General features: G+C 41.2%; 1 protein-coding gene across 5 annotated transcripts in view; it reads left to right on the plus strand.

Annotated features, from left to right (window-relative positions):
* Positions 1–19,364, plus strand: part of AXDND1 (axonemal dynein light chain domain containing 1) — a 78,885-nt gene extending 59,521 nt beyond the window's left edge. For all 5 annotated transcript variants that reach the window (XM_061383328.1, XM_061383327.1, XM_061383331.1 and 2 more), the window contains 5 exons: positions 6,669–6,782; positions 9,730–9,834; positions 15,466–15,548; positions 16,402–16,640; positions 19,097–19,364. In XM_061383328.1, coding sequence (XP_061239312.1) covers positions 6,669–6,782; positions 9,730–9,834; positions 15,466–15,548; positions 16,402–16,640; positions 19,097–19,161 — 606 coding nt within the window. In that variant the 3' untranslated portion in view covers positions 19,162–19,364. The remainder of the gene's footprint in view (positions 1–6,668; positions 6,783–9,729; positions 9,835–15,465; positions 15,549–16,401; positions 16,641–19,096) is intronic.
* The last annotated feature ends 6,952 nt before the right edge of the window (positions 19,365–26,316 follow it).

Genomic DNA, 26,316 nt, shown 5'->3' on the forward strand with positions numbered 1-26,316 from the left:
ATTACAGTACAACTTTAGAAACTTAATGAAGTACCATAGATATAATCTTGGCTGCACTTCAGATCTAGGAAAAAATTCAAGACCTAAACAGAATCACAAAGACTTAAGAACAGAAAGGATTTTAAATGTCATTGAATTCAACCAACCATCAGATGCATGAATCTTAGTGTAACACCTACACAGTTGATCATTAGGTCTATATTTGAGTATCTGAAGTGATAGAGAACTTTCAGAGTTAGTCCATTTGTTTTTGGTGAGCAGTGACTATTAGAACGTTATTCTTTTATTGAACAAAATGATAGACATTTCCTTGTAGCTTTTTTCCTACCTTCTGGTCCTAGTTCAGTCTTTGAGTTTGTATGAAAAGGATGTTACGTCCTCCACATTATAGTATTTCCCACTACTCTATATTATGGTATTTCTAACATTTGAAACTAGCTATATTCAACCTAAGTCTGTGTCTGGGTTTTCTATTATTTTATATTAATCTGTCTGTTCATTAGTCATCACCACAGTGTTTTAATTATTGAGGCCTTATGATACATTTTTATATTTGGTAGGGCCAGCACTTCCTAACTAATCTTTTTGGGGTGTTTGATGGCTATTCTTGTTTATTTATTCTTCTATATAATCTCCCTCTAGAAAATATATGATGCTTTAAAACTCAGGTGATATTAAATTTATATACTAACTTAGAACACACTTTTATGCTGTTGAGTAGTCCTGTGAAGAATATGGCTGACAGGATGTCCACCTGTATGCCTTTTAATAATGTTTTATCGTTTTCTCATTTTGCACATTTCTTGTAAGGTAGGCTTAAATATTTTATTTTTTGATATTTTAAATGGAATCTTCTTTTCCATTATACCTTCTAATTGGTTACTGTGTATATATTACTGATTTCTGTATTTTAATTTTTTGTATGGTGACTCTACTAAATTATCTTATTATTTTAATAGCTTTTCAATAAATTCTTTTGGGTTCTCCAGATATTCAATTAAACCACCTACACATAGAAATAGTTTTACCTCTTTTCCCGCCCCCCCCCAATTATTATGCCTTTAATTGCTTTTTCTTGTCTAATTGCATTGAATTATTCTTCTCCTCTTTCCTTCTGCCTTAATCTTTAGAATTTTCATTAGTGAGGACCTGCTGAAGGCAAACTCAATTTTTGGTTGTCTGAAAATGTCTTTTTTTCACCTCATTCTTAAATTTTTTGCTGTGTATACAATTCTAGGATGATTTTCTCTCTGCACATAGAAGATACTATTTCCACTGTTTTCCAGGTTTTGTTGTTACCAAACTGACAATTGAAAATCCAGCTGTCAGACTTCCTTTGTGGCTCAGTGGTAAATAATCACCTGCCAATGCAGGAGACACGGGTTTGATCCCTGGTATGGGAAGATCCCACACACTGCGGAGCAACTAAGCCTTTGCACCACAACTGTTGAGCCTGTGCTCTGCGCACCCTAGAGCCCGTGCTCTCCAGCAAGAGAAGCCACGGCGATAAGTCTGTGCACTGCAACGAAGAGTAGCCCCCAGTCACTCCAACTAGAGAAAAGCCCATGTAGAAAGGAAGACGCAGCACAGGCACAAATCAATAAGTAAAAATCCAAAAAATCTTTTGAAGTTAATCTCTCTGGCTGCATTTAAGATATTCTTTTTTATTTTGGCATTTTGCAGCTTCACTCTGATAAATATGGATGAAGTTTTTCTTTTTTAAATTTTACTTGGGATTCTCTTGGTTTTTGGAATCTTTGGCTGGGTATCTTTCACTGGATTTGGAAAATTCTCAGTCATCAACTGTTCAGTTATTGTCTCTACTGTATTTTCTCTTTCCTTTCCTTCACTCTGAATGGATATATATTGGAATCTGTCCCCAATGTCTTTTAATTCTTCATATTTTCTATCTCTTTGCCTCTCTGCATTGATTCCTAGATGATTTTTTCTGACTTAATTTCCAGTTCACTGATTTGCTCTTTAGCTGAGTTTAATCTGCTCTTAAAGCTTTCTGTTGAGTTTGAAATTTAATTGTTCAAGTTCTATTTGGTTCTTTTTCAAATCTGATTATTTTTGTAATCTTTCATAGTTTCGATCTCTTATTTCTTTTAAAGTTTAAATATAACTATGTAGCCTATCTGATAATTTGAACATATATCTATATAAGATATTAACTACAGTATTATTTGTAACAAAATATAAGAAACAATATAAATACTGATCAATAGAAAATTACTTTCATAAATTATGGTATGTTCAAGTAGTAGAATTCCATACAGATAAAATAGATGATTATATAGTGAAATAAGAATCACCCATGATATGCTATTGAGAAAAGCAGATGAAGGAACGTAACATTTATTATTATTTCATTTGTATGAATGTGTTTATATGTGGATAAAGCAGACTAGAATATTCAACAAAGTGATTCAAGTTGTTACCTCTGAGGGCTGAGATTATTAATTTCTCTGTAATGTTCAAATATTTTATAGCAATAGTGTGTTATCAGGAAAAGTATTTTCATTTTGGAAAAATATCCTAATATACTATTTTTCTACACTGTGTACATAATGCTACAGCATAATTTAAAATAGCTATAAAATATCTTATATGGTTTATACTATATTTTTTAGTGGCATTTTTCTATTGTGGGTATTAAGCTTATGTATAACTTTGTTTTATAAATATTGCTGCAATAAACTTCTGAAGGACAGTCTTTAGTCAATATTTGTGCAGACTCCACTGAGGTATTCAACACTGTTGACTCCTTCTCTCTTCGCTTTTTCCTTGTGACCCTTTCACACTTCTGAGGCAACTTGTAGCCTCCTTTCCAGTCTCCTCTTTCTTCCCTGACCGTTTTTGTGACTAGGTTCCTGTCCAAATAAGGCCTTGTCCCCTAGTCATTTCACAAGTTCTCCTTTGGCAATATAATTTACTTTCTTGGCTTGAAATAAATGCAGGTAACTGTTAAATCTTTATCTATAACCAACAGCCTTCCAATCTAAACTCCAGATCCACAAATTCAGCTACTTACTTATTTCGCCCCTTCATGGGTCACAGTCTTGTGTAACTCAATGAAACTGTGATCCACCCTATGTAGGGCCACCCAAGATGGACAGGTCATGGTGGAGAGTGCTGACAAAATGTGATCCACTGGAGAAGGGAAACCACTTCAAACCACTTCAGCATTCTTGCCTTGAGAACCCCATGAACACTATGAAGAGGCAAAAAATGACACTGGAAGATGAACCCCCTAGGTCTGAAGGTGTTCAGTACCCTACTGGGGAAGAGCAAAGGGCAATTACTAATAGCTCCAGAAAGAATGAAGCAGCTGGGCCAAAGCAGAAATGACACTCAGTTCTGGATGTGTCTGCTGGTGAAAGTAAAGTCTGATGCTGTAAAGAACTGGAATGTTAGGAACTGGAATGTTAGGTCCATGAATCAAGGTAAACTGGATGTGGTCAAGCAGGAGACGGCAAGAGTGAACATTGACATCTTAGGAATCAGTGAATGAAAATGGACAGGAATGGGCGAATTTAGTTCAGATGATCATTATATCTAATACTGTGGGCAAGAATCCCTTAGAAGAAATGGAATAGCCCTAATAGTCAACAAAAGAGTCTGAAATACAGTACTTGGGTGCAACCTTGTAAATGGCAGAATGATCTCACTTCGTTTCCAAGGCAAACCATTCAGCGTGACAGTAATCCAAGTCTATGTCCCAACCACTGATGCTAGAGAAACTGAAGTCGACCGGTTCTATGAAGACCTACAACACCATCTAGGGCTAACACCAAAAAAGAGATATCCTTTTCATCATAGAGGATTGAAATGCAAAGGTAAGAAGTCAAGAGACACCAGGAATAATAGGCAAGTTTGGCCTTGGAGTACAAAATGAACCAGGGCAAAGGGTAGTTTTGTCAAGAGGATGAACTGGTCATGGCAAACACCCTTTTCCAATAACCCAAGAAACAGTTCTACACATGGACATCACCAGATGGCCAATATGGAAATCAGATTGATTATGTTCTTTGCAGCCAAAGATGGAGAAACTCTATACAGTCAGCAAAAACAAGTCCTAGAGAGCTGACTGTGGCTCAGATCATGAACTCCTTATTGCAAAATTCAGGCTTAAATTAAAGACAGTAGGGAAAACCACTAGGTAATTCAGGTATGAACTAAATCAAATCCCTTATGATTATACAGTGGAGATGATGAATAGATTCATGGGAATAGATTTGATAGACAGAGTGATTGAAGAACTATGAACGAAAGTTTGTAAAATTGTACAAGAGGCAGTGACCAAAACCATCCCAAAGAAAAAGAAATGCAATAAGGCAAAGTAGTTGTCTGAGGAGACGTTACAAATAGCTGAGGAAAGAAGAGAAGCGAAAAGCAAGGGAGAAAGGAAAGATGTATCCAGCTGAATGCAGAGTTCCAAAGAATAACAAGGAGAGATAAGAAGGCCTTCTTAAATGAACAATGCAAAGAAATAGAGGAAAGCATTAGAATGGGAAATACTAGAGATCTTGTCAAGAAAATTGGCGATATCAAGGGAACATTTCATGCAAGGATGGGCATGATAAAGGACAGAAACAGTAAGAATATACAGAACTATATAAGAACGGTCTTAATGACCCAGATAACTACAATGATGTGGTCACTCAACTACAGCTGGAGATCCTGGAGTGTAAAGTCAAGTGGGCAGTAGGAAGCATTACTCCAAACAAAGCTATTGGAGGTGACAGAATTTCAGCTGAGCTGTTTAAAATCCTAAACGATAATGCTGTGAAAGTTCTGTACTCAGTATGTCAGCAAATTTGAAAACTGAACAGTGGCCACAGGACTGGAAAAAGTCAGTTTTCATTCTAATCCCGAAGAATAATGCCAAAGAATGTTCAAACTATCATACAGTTGCATTCATTTCACATGCTAGCAAGGTTATGCTGAAAATCCTTTAAGCTAGGTTTCAGCAGTATATGAACTGAGAACTTCCAGATATATATGCTGGGTTTCAAAGAGGCAGAGAGAGGAACCAGAGATCAAATTGCCAACATCTGTTGGATCATGGAGAAAGCAAGGAAGTTCCAGAAAAACTGCTTCATTGACTATGCTAAAGCCTTTGCCTGTTTGGATCACAACAAATGTGTGGAAGATTCTATAAGAGATGGGCGTACCAGACCACCTAACTGTCTCTTGAGAAACCTGTATGCAGGTCAAGAAGCAACAGTTAAAATCAGACATGGAACAACTGACTGTTTCCAAGTTGGGAAAGGAGTATGACAAGGCTGTATATTGTCACCCTGCTTATTTAACTTCTATGCAGAGTACATCATGCGAAATGCCAGGCTGGATGAGTGACAAGCTGAAATCAAGATTGCCAGGAGAAATATCAACAACCTCAGATATGCAGATGGTAACACTCTAACAGCAGAAAGTGAAAAGGAACTAAACAGCCTTTTGATGAGGGTTAAAGATGAGAGTGAAAAAGCTGGCTTAAAATTCAGCATTCAAAAAACTAAGATCATGATTCCATCACTTCATGGCAAACAGAAGGGGAAAAAGTAGAAGCAGTGACAGATTTTATTCTCTTGGGCTCCAAAATCACTGCGAACAGTAACTGCAGCCACAAAATTAACAGACACAGAGACATAACTTTGCCAATAAAGATCTGTATAGTCAAAGCCATAGTTTTTCCAGTAGTCATGTAAGGATGTGAGTTGGACCATAAAGAAAGCTGAGTGCCAAGGAATTGATGCTTTTGTGGTGCTGGAGAAGACTCTTGAAAGTCCTTTGGACAGCAAGGAGATCAAACCAGTCATTCCTAAAGGAAATCAGTCCTGAATATTCACTGGAAAGACTGATGCTGAAGCTGAAACTTCAGTGCTTTGGGCATCTGATGTGAAGAGCCGACTCATTGGAAAAGACCCTGATGCTGGGAAATATTGAAGTCAAAAGGAGAAGGGGGTGGCGGAGGGTGAGATGGTTGGATGGCATCATCAACTCGATAGACCTGGGTTTGAGCAAACTCCAGGAAATAGTCAAGGACAGGGAAGCCTGGTGTGCTGCAGTCCATGAGGTCACAAAGAGTCAGACACAACTGAGTGACTGACAACAAGTTGCTAGAGTGATTGTTTTGAAATGCGAAACAGGTCAAATTATTGGTATGTCAGGATAAAATCCAGTCTCCCTGGCATAATATCCTAGTCCTTCCTCTGACTGTGCTCCTGTCCATCTGCTTCTAAGTTTTTGTTCTATTGACTTCCTTTTGTTCTTAATGCCAGTCATGTGCAAATAACATTCTCTGTCTGGAACTCACTTGTGCCATCTTTTTTCTCCTCACCCATCCTTCAAGAGGAAACGCAGACATTGTGTCTGCCAAGAAACCTTCTGGATTAACCCTCTCTTTCACCCCTGCCCAATACCAGATCTGGCTTAGGTGCTCCTGCTCTTTGACTATATGTCACCATAGTATTTTCTTGTCCACTAAATTGTAAGCTGCTTAAGCCAGGGACTGTTCTTATTTACCTTTGTATCCTTATCACTAGCATAGTGCCCAGTTACAAAATTAATGCTCATTAAATATTTTTTGAATGGAAATATTGGTAATCTTCTGCATAAATATTTATGTCCACTAAGCTACAATATAGTATTGTTGTGTCTAATAGGATATTCTAAAAGGATTAAGTGAGCCTGAAGCAGGAAAGATTCATAAAGAAATTGAAGAAAACATGGAGGACAAGAAACTTGAGAAGGAAAAGAAAGAAGAGAGTGCAGAAGAGGTAAGATTATTTAGTATTATTTCCTTTCCCTTTATATTTTTAAAGAAAATATATAATGAATATATATATTTAAAGAATGAATATATAATGAAAAAATATATATATATTTGAGCCTCCAAGATGGCTAGTGGTAAAGAATCCCCCTGCCAATGCCAGAGACATGAGTTCAATCCCTGAGTCAGGAAGATCTCCTGGAGAAGGAAATGGCAGGCTCTATAGTCCATGGGAGTCAGACTCGACTTAGAGACTAAACAACAGCAACAAATGCAGTGTGTGTATATACATGTGTATATATACTATTGAAAGTAGAAATAGATCATCTGGAGTGAACCCTTCAACTTCCTTCCTTTCCTCATTTCAGTTCAGTTCAGTCGCTCAGTTGTGTCCGACTCTTTGCGACCCCATGAATCGCAGCACACCAGGCTTCCCTGTCCATCACCGACTCCCGGAGTTCACTCAGACTCACGTCCATTGAGTCAGTGATGCCATCCAGCCATCTCATCCTCTGTCGTCCCCTTTTCCTCTTGCCCCCAATCCCTCCCAGCATCAGAGTCTTTTCCAATGAGTCAACTCTTCGCATGAGGGGGCCAAAGTACTGGAATTTCAGCTTTAGCATCATTCCTTCCAAAGAAATCCCAGGGCTGATCTCCTTCAGAATGGACTGGTTGGATCTGCTTGCAATCCAAGGGACTCTCAAGAGTCTTCTCCAACACCACAGTTCAAAAGTATCCATTCTTCAGCACTCAGCTTTCTTCACAGTCCAACTCTCACATCCGTACATGACCACTGGAAAAACCATAGCCTTGACTAGACGGACCTTTGTCGGCAAAGTAATATCTCTGCTTTTGAATATGCTATCTAGGTTGGTCATAACTTTCCTTCCAAGGAGTAAGCGTCTTTTAATTTCATGGCTGCAATCACCATCTGCAGTGATTTTGGAGACCAAAAAATAAAGTCTGGCAGTGGTTCCACTGTTTCCCCATCTATTTCCCATGAAGTGATGGAACCAGATGCCATGACCTTCGTTTTCTGAATGTTGAGCTTTAAGCCAACTTTTCACTCTCCACTTTCACTTTCATCAAGAGGCTTTTTAGTTCCTCTTCACTTTCTGCCATAAGGGTGGTGTCATCTGCATATCTGAGGTGATTGATATTTCTCCCGGCAATCTTGATTCCAGCTTGTGCTTCTTCCAGCCCAGCATTTCTCATGATGTACTCTGCATATAAGTTAAATAAGCAGGGTGACAATATACAGCCTTGACGTACTCCTTTTCCTATTTGGAACCAGTCTGTGGTTCCATGTCCAGTTCTGACTGTTGCTTCCTGATCTGCATACAGGTTTCTCAAGAAGCAGGTCAGGTGGTCTGGTATTCCCATCTCTTTCAGAATTTTCCACAGTTTATTGTGATCCACACAGTCAAAGGCTTTGGCATAGTCAATAAAACAGAAATAGATGTTTTTCTGGAACTCTCTTGCTTTTTCCATGATCCAGCGGAAGTTGGCAATTTGATCTCTGGTTCCTCTGCCTTTTCTAAAACCAGCTTGAACATCAGGAAGTTCACGGTTCATGTATTGCTGAAGCCTCATTTAGATTTACGCATACTTGCATGCACAGTTATGTCTTTATTTTCCAAGGATAGGGTGCCCCTCTTCCTTTCTAAATTCAGCCCTTTCCTAACTGGCCTCATTCACCTATACAACTGATAACTACACAATCTACCTCTCACTCTGATGCTGTTTCTTTATCCTTTCATTGCCATATTTTTCAAATAGTTGTTTAAACTCCTGGTCTCCACTCTTCAGCTCCCACTCTGAGCTGCCTTTTCTCACTCCCCTCAGGCCATCCACACTTCTCTTTTCCTTATCCTGTCTCCACCCCTGCCATGGCATTAATAATAAAAATAACCCTTATTGGGGCATTTGTAATAATAATAATAATGAAAATACAATGATAACTACCAATAATTGAGTGCCTACCACGGCCTATATGCTTTGCATGTTATCTCTTACTTACATAATACAACCTCAAGGTAAATATTATTGTTCCCATTTTACAGATAAGAAAACTGAAGCTCAAAAAGGAACTGATGTACTGAAAACCATATGCTATTTAGTGGCAGAACCAACATTCAGACCTAGTTTAGTCTGCCATAAGAGCCCTTGTAATTCTTGGGTGGACTACTATTTTCTTTGGCTTTCAGAACTCATGATCACTCTCCATTTTGTCTTAATTTACTTCCCTGGGGTGTTTCTTTGCTGTGAATAGTTTAAATATTGGCATGACCCCAGACCATGACATACATCCTTTACTCACTTTACGTACTGTACAAAAGAATAAAAATATTGTATAACACCCATGCCTCTTTTGATCAGCATTTTCTGCTTTTCTTCTGTTATAGTACTTGGCATATAAAAGGCAAAATATATGGAACACATTATTTTTTGGCCACTAAATCTGTCATACCTATTAAATCTCCTCCTTCCCTTCTTCTGACATCTGAGTTCAGGCCCTTTCCTTCCTATTTTACAAACTCCTATTCAGCTTTCAAATGTCGTTTCACTGTAAAAAAAAAAAACAAAAACAAAAACCTAAGGTGTCTAGACAAAATGCAGGGCCCTTTTCTGGGTACACATAGCTCTTGGAACTTACCTTTATGATCACAGTAATCATGTAGACCATAATTATTTTATTGGTTATCTCTCCCACAGTCCTATGAGTTCCTGAGGTCTGAAAGAAATCCTCTTTGTTCCACAGTTACTTCCCTTTGTCCCCACTTCCCTATCCCCGCTAATTTTTCCCACAGTGTTTCCTGTAAGTCTTCTAAATGCTTCCTGAATGATGAAAACAAATGGAAAACCAAAGCTTCAGACATGGTACCAGGCAACTTGCCCTGCCACTGGGTCACACACCAGCTCACTAACAGGTCTGTGGTATTTCTATGCCCTAGAAACCTTCGACATCCACAGAAAAGGAAAAAATCATTCGAGTCATTGGAGAAGATGAAAATATTCATTCCCAACCTCTATATGGAACAGATGCATTGTCTTCTTGGGTATGTATCTGCAACTCAGCTACGAAATTCAAAACTAGAAATTTTAATATTATGTAAAAATTATATGGATCTAACATAACTTTTAGCATTTCTAAGAGAACGCTTAAGTAATATATTTTCCAGATTTATTTTTCTCCCAGCATCATCCTTGGAAAAACTCTTGTTTGTTCACAAAAACTTTTCATTCTCTTCCTTAAAACTCATTTTAAAATCAGCATTTCATCCCTTTCTTTAACTTAACAATATTATGGTCAATATTTGATCAATTTAAAAAATGCATTTGTTCAACAGACTCTATTGATAACTGTGATAAGAACATACCAGCAACCACAAGAATTCCTGAGGAACTGGAAACCTTTAGACAGTAGCTATGGAAACTCAGCAGGAAAACAAAGTTAAAACTCCTTCACAAAAAGTTCTAGGATCATTTACACTTAAGTTAGCTCTAGATTTGTATCTCTCTGTACAGGATGCCATGACTTTAGGAATCTCTGGGTGGGCTTCATCCCACTAACCCCCTGAAAATGGTATGCAACATTCTGTCTGTATAGTTATACTGTGCATTTTCTTGGGGAGCAAGGGGATGTGCTGGAAATCCATAGACATCATCAAATTTCTCAACCTCAAAGTTAAGAACCATTTCATTGCTAGGAGTCTGACCCGTCTGAGTAGGAACAGGCATGGCGAGCTGTGCTGAGGGTACTGGTGGATAGCAGCTAGATCACTAAAGTGGCTGCATGGTCCAGAGTAGAGGCAGATTGCAGGGATGTATGTGAAGGGAGGTTGTAGGAAATAGGCTCCAACTCTGGGAGGAAGAACTGGGTGAAATGATGTGGAGAGTTAGGCAGGAGCAGGCGAAGTTGGAGAAAGAGTGGTGCAGGGGGGTTGGGGGGGTTGCAATCACATTCTTCCAAAGTAATGCCTTTTTAACAAGTTTCTAAAATTATATGTTAATATGTCAGTTGATAGGCTTCCTAGGTGGCTCAGTGGTAAAGAATCCGCTTGCCAATGCAGGAGACACAGGTTCGATCCCTAGGTCAGGAAGATCCCCTGGAGGAGGAAATGGCAACCCACTCCAGTATTCTTGCCTGGAAAATCCCATGAACAGAAGAGCTTGGCGGGCTACAGTCCATGGGGTCACAGGGTCCGGCACGACTGAACTGAGCATGCACACATATCAGGTGAGAAGACTGTGAGGCAAAGATGTAGGGGTAAACGATGCAAATGCAATGTCATGAGACATATTTTCTAAAAAAGCAAACAAAGGGTAGCACTATAATGAGAACCCCCCACCAGTCCCACCCAAAACCTTCCTACCCCAGATTTTCTCCCCTGAGGTAAAAGCCCTGCTATGCTATCCTGGCAAGGCGTCAGTGTGCGTGCTAAGTCACTTCAGTCATGTCCGACTCTTTTCGACCCCATGGACTGTAGCCTGCCAGGCTCTTCTGTCCATGGGATTCTCCAGGCAAGAATACTGGAGTGGGTTGCTGTGTCCTCCTCCAGGGGATCTTCCTGACCCAGGGATCGAACCCTTGTCTCTGTGTCTCCTGCATTGGCAGTCTGATTCTTTACCATTAGTGCCATCTAGGAAGCCTGGCAAGGCATCAGGGTCTGGCCTACAGTGTGGCGAGAAGCAGCCAGGAAAACAGAAGCCTGTAGCCTGGGGCAAAATGGAGGGTGCGGTGCTTGTCTTTGATAGTGTGGGGCTCCTGCGCCAGGATGCCACAGTTCCATCTGATACAGTGTGGTGCCGTGTGGCGAGCCCACCTGAGGACGATGCGGTCCAGAAAGTCTATCTCTCGGCTTTGAAAAGTTGCTAATGTTCTACTATAGATCCCTGAAAACCCAACTGGCCAGGTTCTCGTTGACCCTGAGGCCTAAAATGGACTAAAATGCCATCCAGATGTACTTGCAAGTTCCTTGAAATAAGGGAGAATCACATTCATCCTAGGGGTGGTGACTGGACCACTGCACAGGTAGAAAGGAATCACCAGGTGCTCAAACAGAGGGGCCCTGTGTGCTAGGCAAGTGAAGACAAAGTTGATCTTTGGGGACGTCGGTACCCAGAGAATGAAGACCCTTGACCTGGAGGAGGTCAGAGATTCAGGGTGGGAGGTGGAGCCTGGGGGAAGGGTGCTGTCTTGATGTGGACTGTGCTGTGGATTCGGTGGGGCAGGAGGGGCCTTGGCTCTGTGCTGTTTCCATTCATAAAGACATCGGGGCTCCCTGAGGGCAGTTTAAGATTTTAAAACTTCCACTGTAGAAATTTCTTTTGCTTTGTTTGCTTGTTTTTCTTTCATCCTTTTTCCCCCCTGTCTTTCTTTTTTTCTTTTTGACAGACACTTGGCCTCTGGCCCTAAGAATGTAGCAACCATTTAGCAGGGCTACAGATCCAAGGCACTGGTTCTATTGGGCAGTGGCTCTCTCTTTTTATGGTCTGCAAACACAGCTCCCAGGAGGCAGTTTGATTGACACTGGGGAAGGAAAGAGAAAAGGAAAGAAGGGACAGAGAAGCAAAAACCTTGTGGTTTGCAGGTATAACTTGTCATGTCCACCGTAACTAGGAGAGGGAGAGGGATGGACTATCAATTATTCAAAACTCTCTTCACTTAGCTGGAAATTAGGACTTTGTGGGATTCCTGAAGACTGTACTCAAAGCAGGAACCGTGCACAAAACTCCGCCTGCTGTGCCTGTTTCAGGCACTATCCTGTCTGGCACTTCCTGATTTCACTGGTGAATCAAGTGACCCCAGTAAGCAGCCCTGACTCTGCCTCTGCGCATCCTAAGGTGCCGCCTGATTTAATCAAGTCTGAGAACTTGCCACAGGGCACCCCTTGTGGCCCTCTCTGAATGCGAATCATTTCAAAGTTGTCCCTGGAGGAGAAGCAGCCTGAACTCTGTAACAATTCGCTGACGGGTGGAGGTATGGGAAGACTAAATTCAGCGAACTCTCCCGGAGGCTACCCTCAGTGTTCAGCTGACCCCAGGCACTGCCCCCTGCTGCACGAACTGGGTTGCCTAAGGCTCAGCTACCCTAAAGAGCAAGATGTTAGGAACAATCTCTTTTAGGCCTGCCTTCAAACCACAGGTTCTGCCTGTTTGTAAAGAGTTGTAAATTTGAGGGAGACGGGAGATTTTTGCTGATTACCTCTAAACTCCTTTGAAAGAAAGAGTAGGGGTCAGACTTGGAGGATCTGCCATATTTCTTTCACTGAGCTAAAGGAAGCGCTTAGAAACCTGTGTTTTCCTTCCACAGTACCGTGTATCCCCGGCGTAGGTATTAAGAGCAGTGACCAAATTATCCATCTTTTAATGGCAGCAGGGAAGGGTTCTTGGAATTGGTGGGTCCGGAAAATATGTCCAAAGCTGACAGGGTCACTGTGGCTGGCCAGGCATTCAGTACTGAGCATTGGATTCCAAGGAACTGGGTCTGAAGCCAGATCCTCCCTGAAATAGTCTCAAGCTAAAGATGTTAGTCCAATCTAAAGCCCATTAGTGGGTTTCCCTGGTGACTCAGTGTTAAAGAATCCTCCTGCCAATGCAGAAGACACAAGTTTGAATCCCTGGTCAGGGAAGGTCCCACATGCTGCAAAGCAGCTAAGCCTGTGCACCCCAACTATTGAGCCTGTGCTCTAGAGCCCGGGAGCCACAACTACTGAAGCCACTGTGATGAGAAGCCCGTGCACCATAACTGGAGAGTAGCCCCTGCTTGCCGCAACAAGAGAAAGCCTGCACAGCAACGGAGACCCAGCATGGCCAAAAATTCATTAAGCCCATTAGTAGAGTCAGACCTCAGGAAAACCAAGCCCAAAAGGCCAAAGGTATAATTGGAGTCTGACAGAGAGACTAGCTGCAAGCCACAGCAGGCTGGCACAAACAGGGACGGCCCAATGCCATTGCTTCCAAGGCCACGTGGCCCGTGTTTGTCTCTATTAAGTGGGCGAAAGAGCGTAAAAGCCAGAGGAAGCTTCAAATATGGAAAAAGGGCTCAAGGCAGAGTCTCTGTGATTTCCTTTGAGGCATCTATATCCAGTGGGCTTCCCAGGTAGCTCATTGGTAGTTCACCTGCCAAGCATGAGATGTGAGTTCAATCTCTGGGTCGGAAAGACCCCGGGAGAAGGAAATGGGAACCCACTCCAGTATTCTTGCCTGGGAAATCCCCTGGACAGAGGAGCCTGGTGGGCCGTGATCCATGGGGTTGCACAAGAGCTGGGCATGACCTAGCAACTAAACAACAACAGTCTGTATCCATATATATGGCTGATGCAGGGAAGTTTGCTCCTTGGCATACATAGAGGAGGCCATAATTCTAGAAACCCAACCGTCCAGCATTTTGGACCATGGGAATTTCCTACTGAAGGATTTGCAAAGGACCACAAAACATTAATCTGTACTTGGTGGTTTCAAAACAGAGGAATGCTTCGCTGGCACATTGTAACTAAATATCTGTCTTTTGAATGAATGAGGAGAGTCAGAAGGCTGAAAGATACCGTTCACAGAGTACAGTCCTGATCTACTTTGGTTTCCACCTGTAGTTAAAACTGCTTCATGTCGCTGTACAAATCATGTGGAATTCCAGTTCCAGAAGCCTCTTCTGTGAAAAACCTTCCTTTTGGATTCAAAGAATAAATAAATTAGTAGTATGTGCTGTATAAGTGAGGCCACGTGACACATTGCTGGTCCAGCCCGAACAAGGACAGATTTATTATCCGAAGGGGAGGCAAGACAGAAAGGGGAAAAACATGTGACTGAGACAATAGCAAAAGAATAAAAGAGCTAGAGGAAAAGTGAACTCGTTTGATAGTTTATTTTTGCTGGTTTGCTTTTAGAAAAAGTGAGCATAGTGCAGTACCATGTGTGACTGAGGATGGAGAGGCCAAGATGAAGGTTTTGCTTTAACCACTAGATCTTTCTGTGATGATGGCAGGCTGCCTATCCTCTTAGGTCCCCCTTTCCATCTAGAAGGTGGGGTTTACCTTTTACATGTCTCTGTTGGGGAAATGTGGATAAAAGAGATTTTTTAAAGTACACAGGTCTGGAAAAATGCCTCATAATGTTCATTTTCACATATAGTTTTTGTCTTCTAAATTTTCTCTTTTGTCTTCCTCTTATTTTGTTTTCTGGAGTATATTTAAAGTCAAAATAAGTAAGAGGTTTTTTTTTTTTTTTAATATATTTTCTCTACTTTGATATCTGAAGTTTCCTAAGAAACGGAAAGATTTGATTGGATTATGCAATGTTATGTGCTTAGTGAAGTAAATTATTAATGAGAGAAATATAATTGATTTCCTTGATATTTAACTTGGTTAGAGAAATATGTTTGCCCTTCTCTTTATTTTTTAAACTTTCTCTTCTTTCCCTGCTTCTTTTTGTTGATATTGTTTTCCCTGCTTCTTCTTTACAACTCTAATATAGTTTTATATCCACCTAAGTATGAATAATTGGCAATCTGGTATGGTATTTGGCCACAGTAAATCCCTGTTCTTCTTTCATATTAAGAGTGTGTTTAATCATCTACTATATAAATATGAATAGTAGAAAAAGATAGCTTGGTCCAGAACATCCTGAAGAAGGAGGCTATTTACTGTTGGGACTTTCAGTTCATTCATAGTACATACTTTTCTTGTCAGAGAGAATCAGCTCATCAAGGTACATTGGCCCCAAAGTATCTTGAAGCAATGGCTATACTTGATCGCACACAGGAGAAGTTAATGTAAGTATGAGACACTACAATGGTAAGAAGACAGAGATTGTTGTCCAGGAGATCTAGCTGAGAAATGCACACTTCTTGGCTTATTTTTCGTTCTCCTGTTTCCTTTTTCCTTACAAGCAGGATGGGTACCATCAAATCGTCTGGTGGCAATGAATTGAACTGCTCCAGTAGGGACAGCTGTCCTCAGCTACATTGGAGATGGAGGAAGTCCAGTGTGTGTGTGTGTGTATATAGGGTGGGAACAGAGTGTGAGGAGTGATCCAGCTCAGTATGTTTTAAAAGATGAGCTAGAGAAATAAATGGAACTAGAAGAAGCTATTGTGTGCAAGAAAGAAGGTTACATAACCCAAATGGTAGGAAGGACAATAGAGTTAAGATGGCTAAGAAACTATGAGAAGAAGAGATATAGACATACATGTTCTAGTTATTTAAGCACACTTCAAACTGGTTTTTGCTTCTGTAAGATCTGGTTTTAAAGGTGCTGGAAAATAAGGGACACTATTTTGTTTGCTTGTTGGATTATATCAATATAGAGAAGCCAAGCTTAATCACTGAAAAGGGTTCCTTGGCTATTGGTGGAGAATTGCAAATATCCAAAAGTCAGTTTCATTAAGAAATTATAAATATATTCTTAAATCGCACCATGACTGCAACTCTGACATTACCTTCCAGAGTAGCTCCTAGACCCTCAATTCTTGGCTAAACATTGATGCTGCTGCTTTCTTTGTTTGTGCTGTTCATATATATTCTTCTCATCCCACTACCTTTTTTGGACAATGAGTTTCTAGATCTGAAAGATACTTTTTCAGACCTTTCCATTTTATTGTGTTTCTCTGGACTTTGTCAACATCAGAGAGGTCGAAAGCAGAGCCAGACAAGCTGAGGAGAGGTTTGATGATGTGAATGAAAGACTTCATTATACCCTTATAAGAAATAAAGAACTGGAGAAAGAATTAGAGGAAGTATTGATGAAGTATAAAGTGAAGGAGTCTGAAGTAGAAGAAGAAGAAAATGAAGCAGAAAGAGAAGAAGAAAAAGAAGAAGAAGAAGAAATCAGACCACAAGACAGATCCTCAAAATCTCCAAAGAAAGGTGAGCATTGCTTTCTCATTTTTGCTTCATTTGGAGAAGGAAATGGCAACCCACTCCAGTATTCTTGCCTGGAGAATCCCATGGATGGAGGCGCTTGGTGGGCTACAGTCCATGGGTCGCAAAGAGTTGGACATGACTAAGCGACTTCACTTCACTTTATGAGTGAAAACTTGATTGGGTCATAAATATTTTAGAAGAGCTTACTATTTTTCGTGGTGATCTACTAGTTCATACTTCTCCTAGGAATCCAGACACACACACACACATCCAAATGACTAACAATGGTGACTGATAAACTAATATGAGATACAATTTTAACTTATAAAACTGGCAAAGCTTTTTAAAAACAAAGAATACAGTGCTGGACAGAGGGCGCAAAGTAGTTTTACAAATAATACTTGTGGGTGGACAGACAGGTATAACTCTTTGAGAAAGCAGTTTGAGAGTGTATATGGGTAGGCCTCAAAAATATACATGTATTTTGACTTAATAATTTCACTCTTGAGAATCTAGTCAAAGGAAATAATCACAATTTTTTAAAGCTAGAAAAAAAGACCAGAACAAATATGCCTAAACATTGATATACATTGTCTCTGGTTGCTAAAGGTTTATGGGGAATGTTGTCTTTAGTTTTTAGTACTTGGTGGATTGGCTATGATGAAAATAATCTTTATTCAACAAGAAGAGGAATTTCACTCTTCATTTTCTTATCTCTAATTAATCTGTAATCTTCCCTCAAAGAGTTTTTAATATCCCCAATATTGGAGGCTATTTTTTTATTTTTGCTTTCATCTTCAACCTGCAGTCTGTTCCCAGGACAGCTTCTGGTGCCAGGGGTGGTACTGGGCAGATATCTATTATCTATTTTTCTCTGTCACCTCTGTCTCTACCTCCAGCAAAAGCAGTAAGTTGGCCGGTCACTCACAGTCTCTGGCCCAGCTGTGCTGTATCCTGTCAGTACTGGAGGAGGAGGAATCTGAGTCCATTTTCTCTCCTTCTGTTAACTCTGAACTGGTAAAATGTTAATCATTCCCGGTGTGAAGATCCTTTAGCCTTAGGTCTGAATGTATGTGAGGTAGTTTTCATGAATTAAAAAAAAAAAATTTATCTTCTATTGTGGTGTGATTTTATCCCAATAATCTAGAAACTAGACCTTCCCTAGTTTGTTGTTGCTAAGTTGGGTCTGACTCTTTGCGACCCCATGGACTGTAGCCCATTAGGTTCCTCCACCCATGGTGTAAATTACTATATGCAAATCACAGAAAGGTCTTCGTGTTAACAACATGGGATGAGAGACTTTAGTTTCGTCCATTTCCATGAAAGTCTTGGGGATTAGTTTAAATACAAAAATAAAACATTTAAATAATTTTAGGTGGAGGATAACTATTCAGTTAGGTCCCAGCCTGCAAACAATAACCCACACAACAAGTATACAACCCCTCTTCTCCCTCCTTTCCACACCCCTCATCAGAGTCACTGCTAGGGATTCAAAAGTAGAGGATGAGAAGCCTTGCAACGCTTAGGGGATCAGGCTGCTAAGCAAGGCAATCCCCATGCCATGCAAGTGACCTAAACATTTCTCTGAAAAATCCACAAGTTAGACATTCCTTAGAGTTAGCAGGCAGCTCCTTTGAAAAAAAAAACAACACATGCAGATACCTTGGAGCAATCTGACGTGCATATGGAACATACTGGGTCATATTTTATGAGTTAGTGCAGGGGGATCTCTTCTCTCCTAATCGTTGTTCAGTGAAGGAATGGAAAATCATACAGTGAAGGAAGGAGCCTTGTGAATGCTGAGTAAGGAAAAGATTTGGATGGAGTAGGAAGACATTTATTTTTATGTCATTATTTTTAACAGCGAATCACTGTGTTCTGAATTATTGATGGAGAAAGGAATGGAGCTTGGTGTTTACAAAGATGAATGTGGCTTAGTCTCTGATCAAAGTGAGGCCTGTGATGAAGAACGGGGACAAGACAGGGTGTGAACAAGGGGACCGTTGAATGCGGGAGGAAGATGGCTGCAGCCAGTCAGAAGGATTCTCAGACAACTGAGAAGCTTCGTTTCATGGTGCAGTCAGACAGCAGGCTTGTGTAGGATCTGTGCATGACAGATTGGAGGGAACAGGGACCAAGAGACACACAGGGGTACAGCCATGGATATGGGAGGGTTCTGGATACCCAGCTCTATTTGAAAATTTTTCCCTAAGTTTGGGGTATGTACTGGAAGGAAGAAAGGAAGACATATTGTTCTTTCTCTTCTATCCTCATTACCCATAAACTTTGAGAACATACATTCTCAATCCCAGTAACCAATGTGGAGTCGAATTTTGGGCACATGGTTTATAGCTTGGGGCTTACTCATGCAGACAGAATTTTAAAAATGCTTTGTAAAATCAAAAGTCCTTAATGAATATAAGGTATTATTACTACAATAATTGTTTTGGTCTTTTCAGAGATACAGCGCAAGGAGGGTTCTAAATCCAAACTCCGGACTAAATCCAAGACGAAACCCAAATAGCAACCACAGGATGCTGGGCTACACCACACCACACGCATCCCAGATATCTCTGCACTTTTGAACTGACAATGTGGCTCAACTGACGGGACTCCCTTTGCAGCAGACAACTCAGGAACATCTTCTCGTTAAAAGTCACAGTGATGGCTCTAGGCAATCAATCAATTAGCTTATTTCCAAAATTAAAAATGGTTTGTGTAAAGGTTTTCTAGCCTCTTCAGTTGATTTCCCAGCAGAAGTCTATGAAAAGTGTCAGCTTCTGTCAAGAAAATTATGCTTTCTGAGGACTTTGAACTCTGCAGAGGAGAATGGCAAATAAAAAGCATTATTTTTTTCGATTTAAAAGAGGGGATCCTGATAACACTGTTAGGTTTCTGCAGCATTTTCAGATTTCTTATTTCAGAAAATAAGAAAGAATCCTTTTAAAATAATTTTAAAATTATTTTTTCCTTTTTAAATATTTTTTTTCTTCTCTTCTTTTTAAATAATTTTATTTATTTATTTTTGGTTGTGCTGGGTCTTCGTTGCTGTGTGGGCTGTTCTCTACTTGAGGTGAGTGGGGGCTACTCTTTATTGCACGGGTTTCTCATTGTTGTGGCGCCTCTTGTGAAGCAAGGGCTGTGGGTGCGGGGGCTTCAGTAGTGGCCGCGTATGGGCTCAGTGGTTGCGGTTCCTGGACTCCTGAGCACAGGCTCAATGGTTGTGGTACACAGGCTTAGTTGTTCCTCGGCATGTGGGATCTTCCCAGACTAAGGATCAAATCTGTATCTCCTGCATTGGCAGGGGAATTTTTCACTGAGCCAGGAGGGAAGACCCTTACTCCAGGCATTCTTAAGATTTATCTAGTCTTCACAATAACCCTGCAAAGTAGGTGGAGGAGAGACTGTTTATCCCCCATTTCTCAGAAGATGAAATTGAGGCCCCAAATGGGCAAAACTCGCCAAGACCTCAGAGCTAATTGCTAAGACCCCAGCTTGCTGGCTCTGTGTCTGGATTGTCCGACAATGGTGATGGGCCACCAGGCCATTGCTCAGATGACTTCCTTCACAGGGGCCAATGTTATTGAAGATTCACCCAGAATCTCCATTTTTCACTTTTATTGCCTTATTTGTCTGCTCTGTTCATGACCCTGGGTACATCTTGGCATTAGAGATGGACCAAGCTTCAAAAGTATGTTGCAAATGACAAATGGACATCTGGCCGGTCACTCAGCAAGGAGTCCCTCTTACCTCACTTCTCCGGGATCTCTTGCATTTGTTTTATCTCCCCCTGGCTCCAGACACCTATGAGATTTCTTGACCTGCTTTGGTTCCACATATTTGCTGTTCCTTTGGATTTATCTCCTGGAATTGTAGGATTTTGTCTGGTCCTTAAGCCTCAGAAACCCTCTGACTACAGAGTCCTCAGCCCTGTTTAAACCCAACCCCTGGTCAGGCCTGCCTTGACCCACACATACCAAAGTGTTTGTGGGATGGGTTTCAAAATTGCTTGGGGTCAATCTAGGCCTACTAGATGACTCCTTAATTCTGAGGAAAGAAAACATGAAATTCTTCAGACAATTGACTAGGCACATGGCCCACCTGAAAGCCACAGATCAAGCTACTGGCTCACACTTCCAGGTACCACTTGGTAGGGCAGAGCAAGCCCCACCTTTTCACTTTCCTAGAGAGATTCTTGAATGATTCTAGCAAATTGAGGTTTTTTGGTGAAATTTTAGAACACTTGAAAAAAATTAATTCCCTTCTTTGTAGGAATGAGCGGTCATTTTCATAGAAATCAGCCCCCGTGCCTGAACACAAGGGTCTGGCTCCTCAGAATGTGTCAGCTCCGTTAGGTGGAAGGCTGCCTTAAAGGTCAGAGTGAGGCCAGATGCCACTACAATTAGAATGAGATGTTGGGTACCCAGTTGCGGTGGCTTGGTTGTGAGTCACAAAAACCCATTCTTGCAACCCCCAAATGAAAAAATAATTTATTGAAAGCATATTGGGGAGCTCAAATTGAAGGATTGAAGGAGAGTCTTAAAGAACCAGGCTAAGAATAAGATAGGATCAGGCAGTTTAGATCAGAAGCAAAATTTGCTTTACCGTCTCACCCACCAACTGAACTCCAGTCATTTCTTCCATCATTATATTATTCTTAAAGTCCCACAAGGGAGAAAGGCCACCTTGTAGTCACAAACCACCCATGGATGTACCAGGGATGGTGAGAAGGCGTCAGGGATCTCTCTAGCTTCTTAAAAGGGAAGGAAGGACCCCTGGCTCTTCTGTTTTGTTGAGACAGAACACAGTACAGGGAAAGGAAATACCCAGATAAAATCAGGCTGGTGGTAGGAAGGTGTAATGAACATTTGGTGGTTTAAAAAAAAAAGTATTCTACAGAGAAGGCCTCTGCACTACGGCTTTCTGAAAGTTGTCTTGGGCATCTTCACTTTCCCAAGTAGCTGACTTGTGAGAAATTTTAGGTAGTCCTTGAGTCACTGCCGTATCTTCTCAAGATGACCCTGAGGTGGTCCCCTGAGCAGAGTGGAGGGAGGAGCTCTTATTATGTTTCTCTGGCAGTGAGGCTCCTGTGCATGTGACAAAGGAGACCAGCCACTCTGTGCTCAGCTGTTCAGACAAAGCTGTGCTGACTGGATGGGCCTCATCACACTCCTCAGTGTCCCAATCTCAGTGGTGACATGTTCCACATCCCTAGGGAGCCGAGGTGCTAGTGTCTTAGGGACCTCAGGAAGTTTGGTGAGCAAGTCCCCAGTCTACCAGGCCTGGCTCTTCAGCATACACCCAGACCTACTTCACACACATGGGTACCGTACAACTCTCTCCCAAGAGTTCTGGTTCTACACTAAGGTTCTACCCACTTGACCGTGGTCAAGTCACTTGTCGGTACTTTCTGGCACATGTTAGCTAGTCTTTCCTCTTGTGTTTGGCCTTTCCCAGCCAGAGATCAATGACTCAGATGTTGCCTGGGTAACCTACATTTTGCTTTTCACTTTCAAAGACTGCCGAGAATTCTGCTTGAGGGCCCCAAATCTAGAGCACCTTGTGCCCACTTCTGGAATTCCAAATAGGCCTGCCACCTATGAGCAAGCATTCTCCCACAGGAAGCAGAGGAGCTGCTCTGAAATTAGGAGCATAACTGTTGTAGTCTTGTGGCCTAGGGCCTGCTTACTTCCAAAACCGGGGTGCTTGCTCTCTGAGCCTGAGGCTGTGTCTGGAGTTCATCAAAACTTCTACTCTGGATAACAGACAGTTCATTCCAGCCAAGTCTGCCTATTTCATTCAAGACAGTCTCCTATTCAGGACTGTTGAGCAAGCCCACTAATCCCCCAGCCTCAAAAATGAGCTCTGCCATGCACAGGTTTTCAAGAAGCAGGACTTCGTGGATGGTGCAACTTGTCTAAGATGGGGCGTCTAAGAGCAAGACCAACGAAGGCAGCCTTCCAGAGCTTCCTAAACAATCCAGTACACAGCGGTGCCATCGGCCTGGGCAGTGTTCCTGTGGTTCTGGAATGGCTGATGAAAGGGCTCCTGCACATCTTTTAGGTTTGCAGTGGCTTTTGTATGGAGAGCATCCTCCTGTACTTGCAGGGGTTGGGTCCCATGAGCCCCTGATCTTAGGCTACCTCTAGGCCAGCTGTGAGAAAACTTCTGAGAGTCTAAAGGTAAGAGGAACAGTTCCCATCATCTGTTTCACCAAGGCAAAGTGCTTTTGGGCAGACTGTATATTTCCATCTCAGATGTCCAGCAGATCCTAGAGTTTATAAGATACAGCTATTAACCCATCTCCCATTTTCCACTCTGGTCACCCAAATAATCAAACCAAGGTAAGAGGAGCATGTGTGATTTATGGCTGGAACTATTGCTGATCAAGAGGAGAACCTCCTCTCTTCTGTCTAGCTTTTGTGTTACTTTCATAAAGAAGAGCTCTACACCTTTGAAACAAATGCTTGAAATATTGCAGGGTGGGAGGATTCTAATACAGGAGACCTCATGCGCAGATTCTTAAGCTGGTTCTATCCAAGAACAACCTCTGTGGGGGCATGAGTTCCTGGCCATTGGGGGATAACTTTGAAGCATGGGGACAACCTGTATTAGGGGCCAGGCTCCTATTTAGATGGACCCAATTACTGTCATTGAGATCTACTGGGCTAAAATCAGAAAAATAATAATAGTCATGATTTATTGAGTACTTACCTAGTTTATAAGTGCTGGGCTAAGCATTGCATACAAATTACTTTGTTTAGTCACAACAACTTTGTGAGGTGGTTTCTACTGTTATCCCCATTCATGTCAGGATAAGTTGTATGTCCAAGGTTAAACATCTAATAAGTTATAGAGTCAGGATCAAATCTGGTATATCTGACAGCAGAGTCCAAGCCGTTAGTTAACAGTGCTACTTTCCCTCTGAGCTCAGAAAAAAACTAGAAGTGCTGTTGATGAACCCTCTTCAAAAGGATTTGACTTCTACATTCTCTACATACTGTTCAGCTCAAATACTGAGTAAATGCACTGACACACAAATCAAAATTCTAGAGGACATCAGAACCTTCACAGTCCTGATAGACTCTGCCAAAGAGCATTGCAGCAACCAGGAGCAATCTAATGAGGAGGAACATATTTACTCTATCATCCAGAAATGGTCCCCAAGGATGTGGAATGCAGAAACATTGGCAGAATGACCTACCATGCTCCCAGATACAGGGGAGTCCAAATTGCAGAGTTCTAGGCTTGCCCCGATAATGGTGATGTGGGGCTTGCCCTTGAAGTTCCAAGGAAGTCCTGCTAAGCCCCGTTAGGATGACCTGTGTTTTGGATATTGACTTGTATAAACTGTTATCTCCATCTTGTGCTTCCCAGACTCCAGAACTGTAAGAAATAAACTCCTGTGGTTTATAAGCCACCATCTATGGTATTCTGTTGTAACAGCCTGAACTAAGACACTGCTACTCTGTTAATATTAAAGTAAATTTCCAGAGAAAAACTGTTCCCTAGTATGTATCCTAGTTTTGGATTCTACTGTCCAGCTTGTCCTCTACTCTCATTTCAAGATCAGTAACAGTTGGAACGTAGCACCTGGGCCTCAAGAGAAAACTTCTCCTGCTGAGACCTTGTGGGCAGCACTATCAGCTCACTAAGCAGTCCCTGAAGAACCTGCCTTTGATTACTCACTATGCCCTTTCACCAAGAACAGTTTCGTAGCAGCTTATCCCCATTATTCCTTCCCATCAAGCCTTCCTACCCTAACTAAAAGTTGGTTAATACCTAAAGGTGCCATAGATCATTCAAGACAACCTGGAAGGTACTCTCTGCAAGGCAGTGAACAATTTAAATGTTGACTCGAGACAGACATCAGAGGAGACCAACCAATGGGTGATACCGTAGGCATCCCCCAGATATATAGACAGGTCTGCCATTGACAAAAAGAACCATGCTCTAAGGAATTATTAAGAGTCCTAAAAGTCATCATTGCATTATTACCCTGGCATTCACTTATTGTTCTATTCCTGCCTCTGGTTATGCCTGAACTAGCATGATCTCCCATCCAAGTACTAACAAGGCCCGACCCTGCTTAGCTTCCAATATCAGACGAGATCGGGCACGTTCAGGGTGGTATGGCTGTAGACAAGAACCAGCATGATCTTACCACCTCTGTCATTGCTCATGCCAACATTTGCCACTCTGAAATTAGGAACCATCTGTATGGGGCAAAAAGTGACCAACTATCCTTGATGCCACCTTAACTCCAGTAACCAGTACACTTGGATGGGTATGGGCATTGGTCATGAGAAATACTTCCCGCTTCAAGGAGGCTCTAATTGCCATTGGGCCTTTAAATGCGATGTGGACCATCTATGACCATGCCCTAGCTGGTCCACAAAAGCAAACTGCAAGCCCTACTATATTAGCTATTCTAGGAAATCACCCAGGAGCTTCCCCCCCGACCCTGCTCCAACTCTCATCCGATCACTGCCTCATCAGTGATTGGTTTCCTCTCTGGCATCATATTCCTGGTTCTGGCAATTTTTGTTAGCTGCCTTTGGCTTACTTGGATTTGACAGCCATTTGGATCCCACATTTTGTATTTTGGCACTTCTGCATGGTTTAGAACTTTTCTTGCTCCTTTGGCTTCAAAATCCTGCATTTCCTCCAGCAGAGGTGACTCAATCCGTGACTTTCAGCCCTGCCACTCCTCCATGAACTAGTTTGATCTTTGGGAGGAAGGACTGGAAAGACTTTTAATAAGAAGATATGGAAACATTTTTCAGAATTGGATGAAACAGTCTTTTGAAACAAAATTGAAAGTTATAGTCTTGTTAATTAGCAAACATAAGCAGATTGTTATATCAATAAGTTAATTTGGCATGGTGTAGGAATACGTGACGTTTTGAAGTCATCTAATACGTCCAGTGTAACCTTGGGAAGATGGATTGCTTGGCTGAAATCCTAAGTTAGTAAGATTGGGTGAGAATGTGTAGTTTTCCCATCTGTGAATGGAGATGAGGAGGCAGCTTACAGATGTATGACAGTGATGACCCTAAGGTTGGCATCATTTTGTCCAGCTTTATTATAATGTGCTGTTAGGAAGTTTTTAAAATTGAGGCAGCATTAGTATATAACATTATATAAGTTTTGTGTGTACAACATTAAGTTTGACTTCTGTATATATTATAGCATATTCACCATCAAAAGTTTAGTTTCCATCTGTCACCACATAGCTGATCCCCTTTACTCAATATAAAATAATAACATCAAATAACATGGGGAATAAAGAGGCAGATTGAAGGACAAAGAAATCACCAAATAGTGAGCCACTGAAGAGAGCTACCACCATTTCCCTCTGTACAAACAGCATGGAAATTGCCATTATATGTAGCATTTTACTAACATGATTTGTTATAGTTTGGCAAATTAGTAATGTTCTATATGTTATTACTTTTTTTAAGTTTTTAGAGAATTTCCTATAAACCTCACTATGCTTTCTTATTTACTTGGCTAATTTTTTTTTGTAGTTGCTGCTGCTGCTAAGTCACTTCAGTCATGTCCAACTCTGTGAGACCCCCATCAGGCTCCTATACTTCTAATTATATAGAACAAGTTAATGGATAGTAAGACTTAAATTAGGGCATGTGTAGATCACATAATGTTACTAGTATTTAAA

This window comes from Bos javanicus, chromosome 16, assembly GCF_032452875.1.
Source record: "Bos javanicus breed banteng chromosome 16, ARS-OSU_banteng_1.0, whole genome shotgun sequence".
Taxonomy (NCBI): Eukaryota; Metazoa; Chordata; class Mammalia; order Artiodactyla; family Bovidae; genus Bos; species Bos javanicus.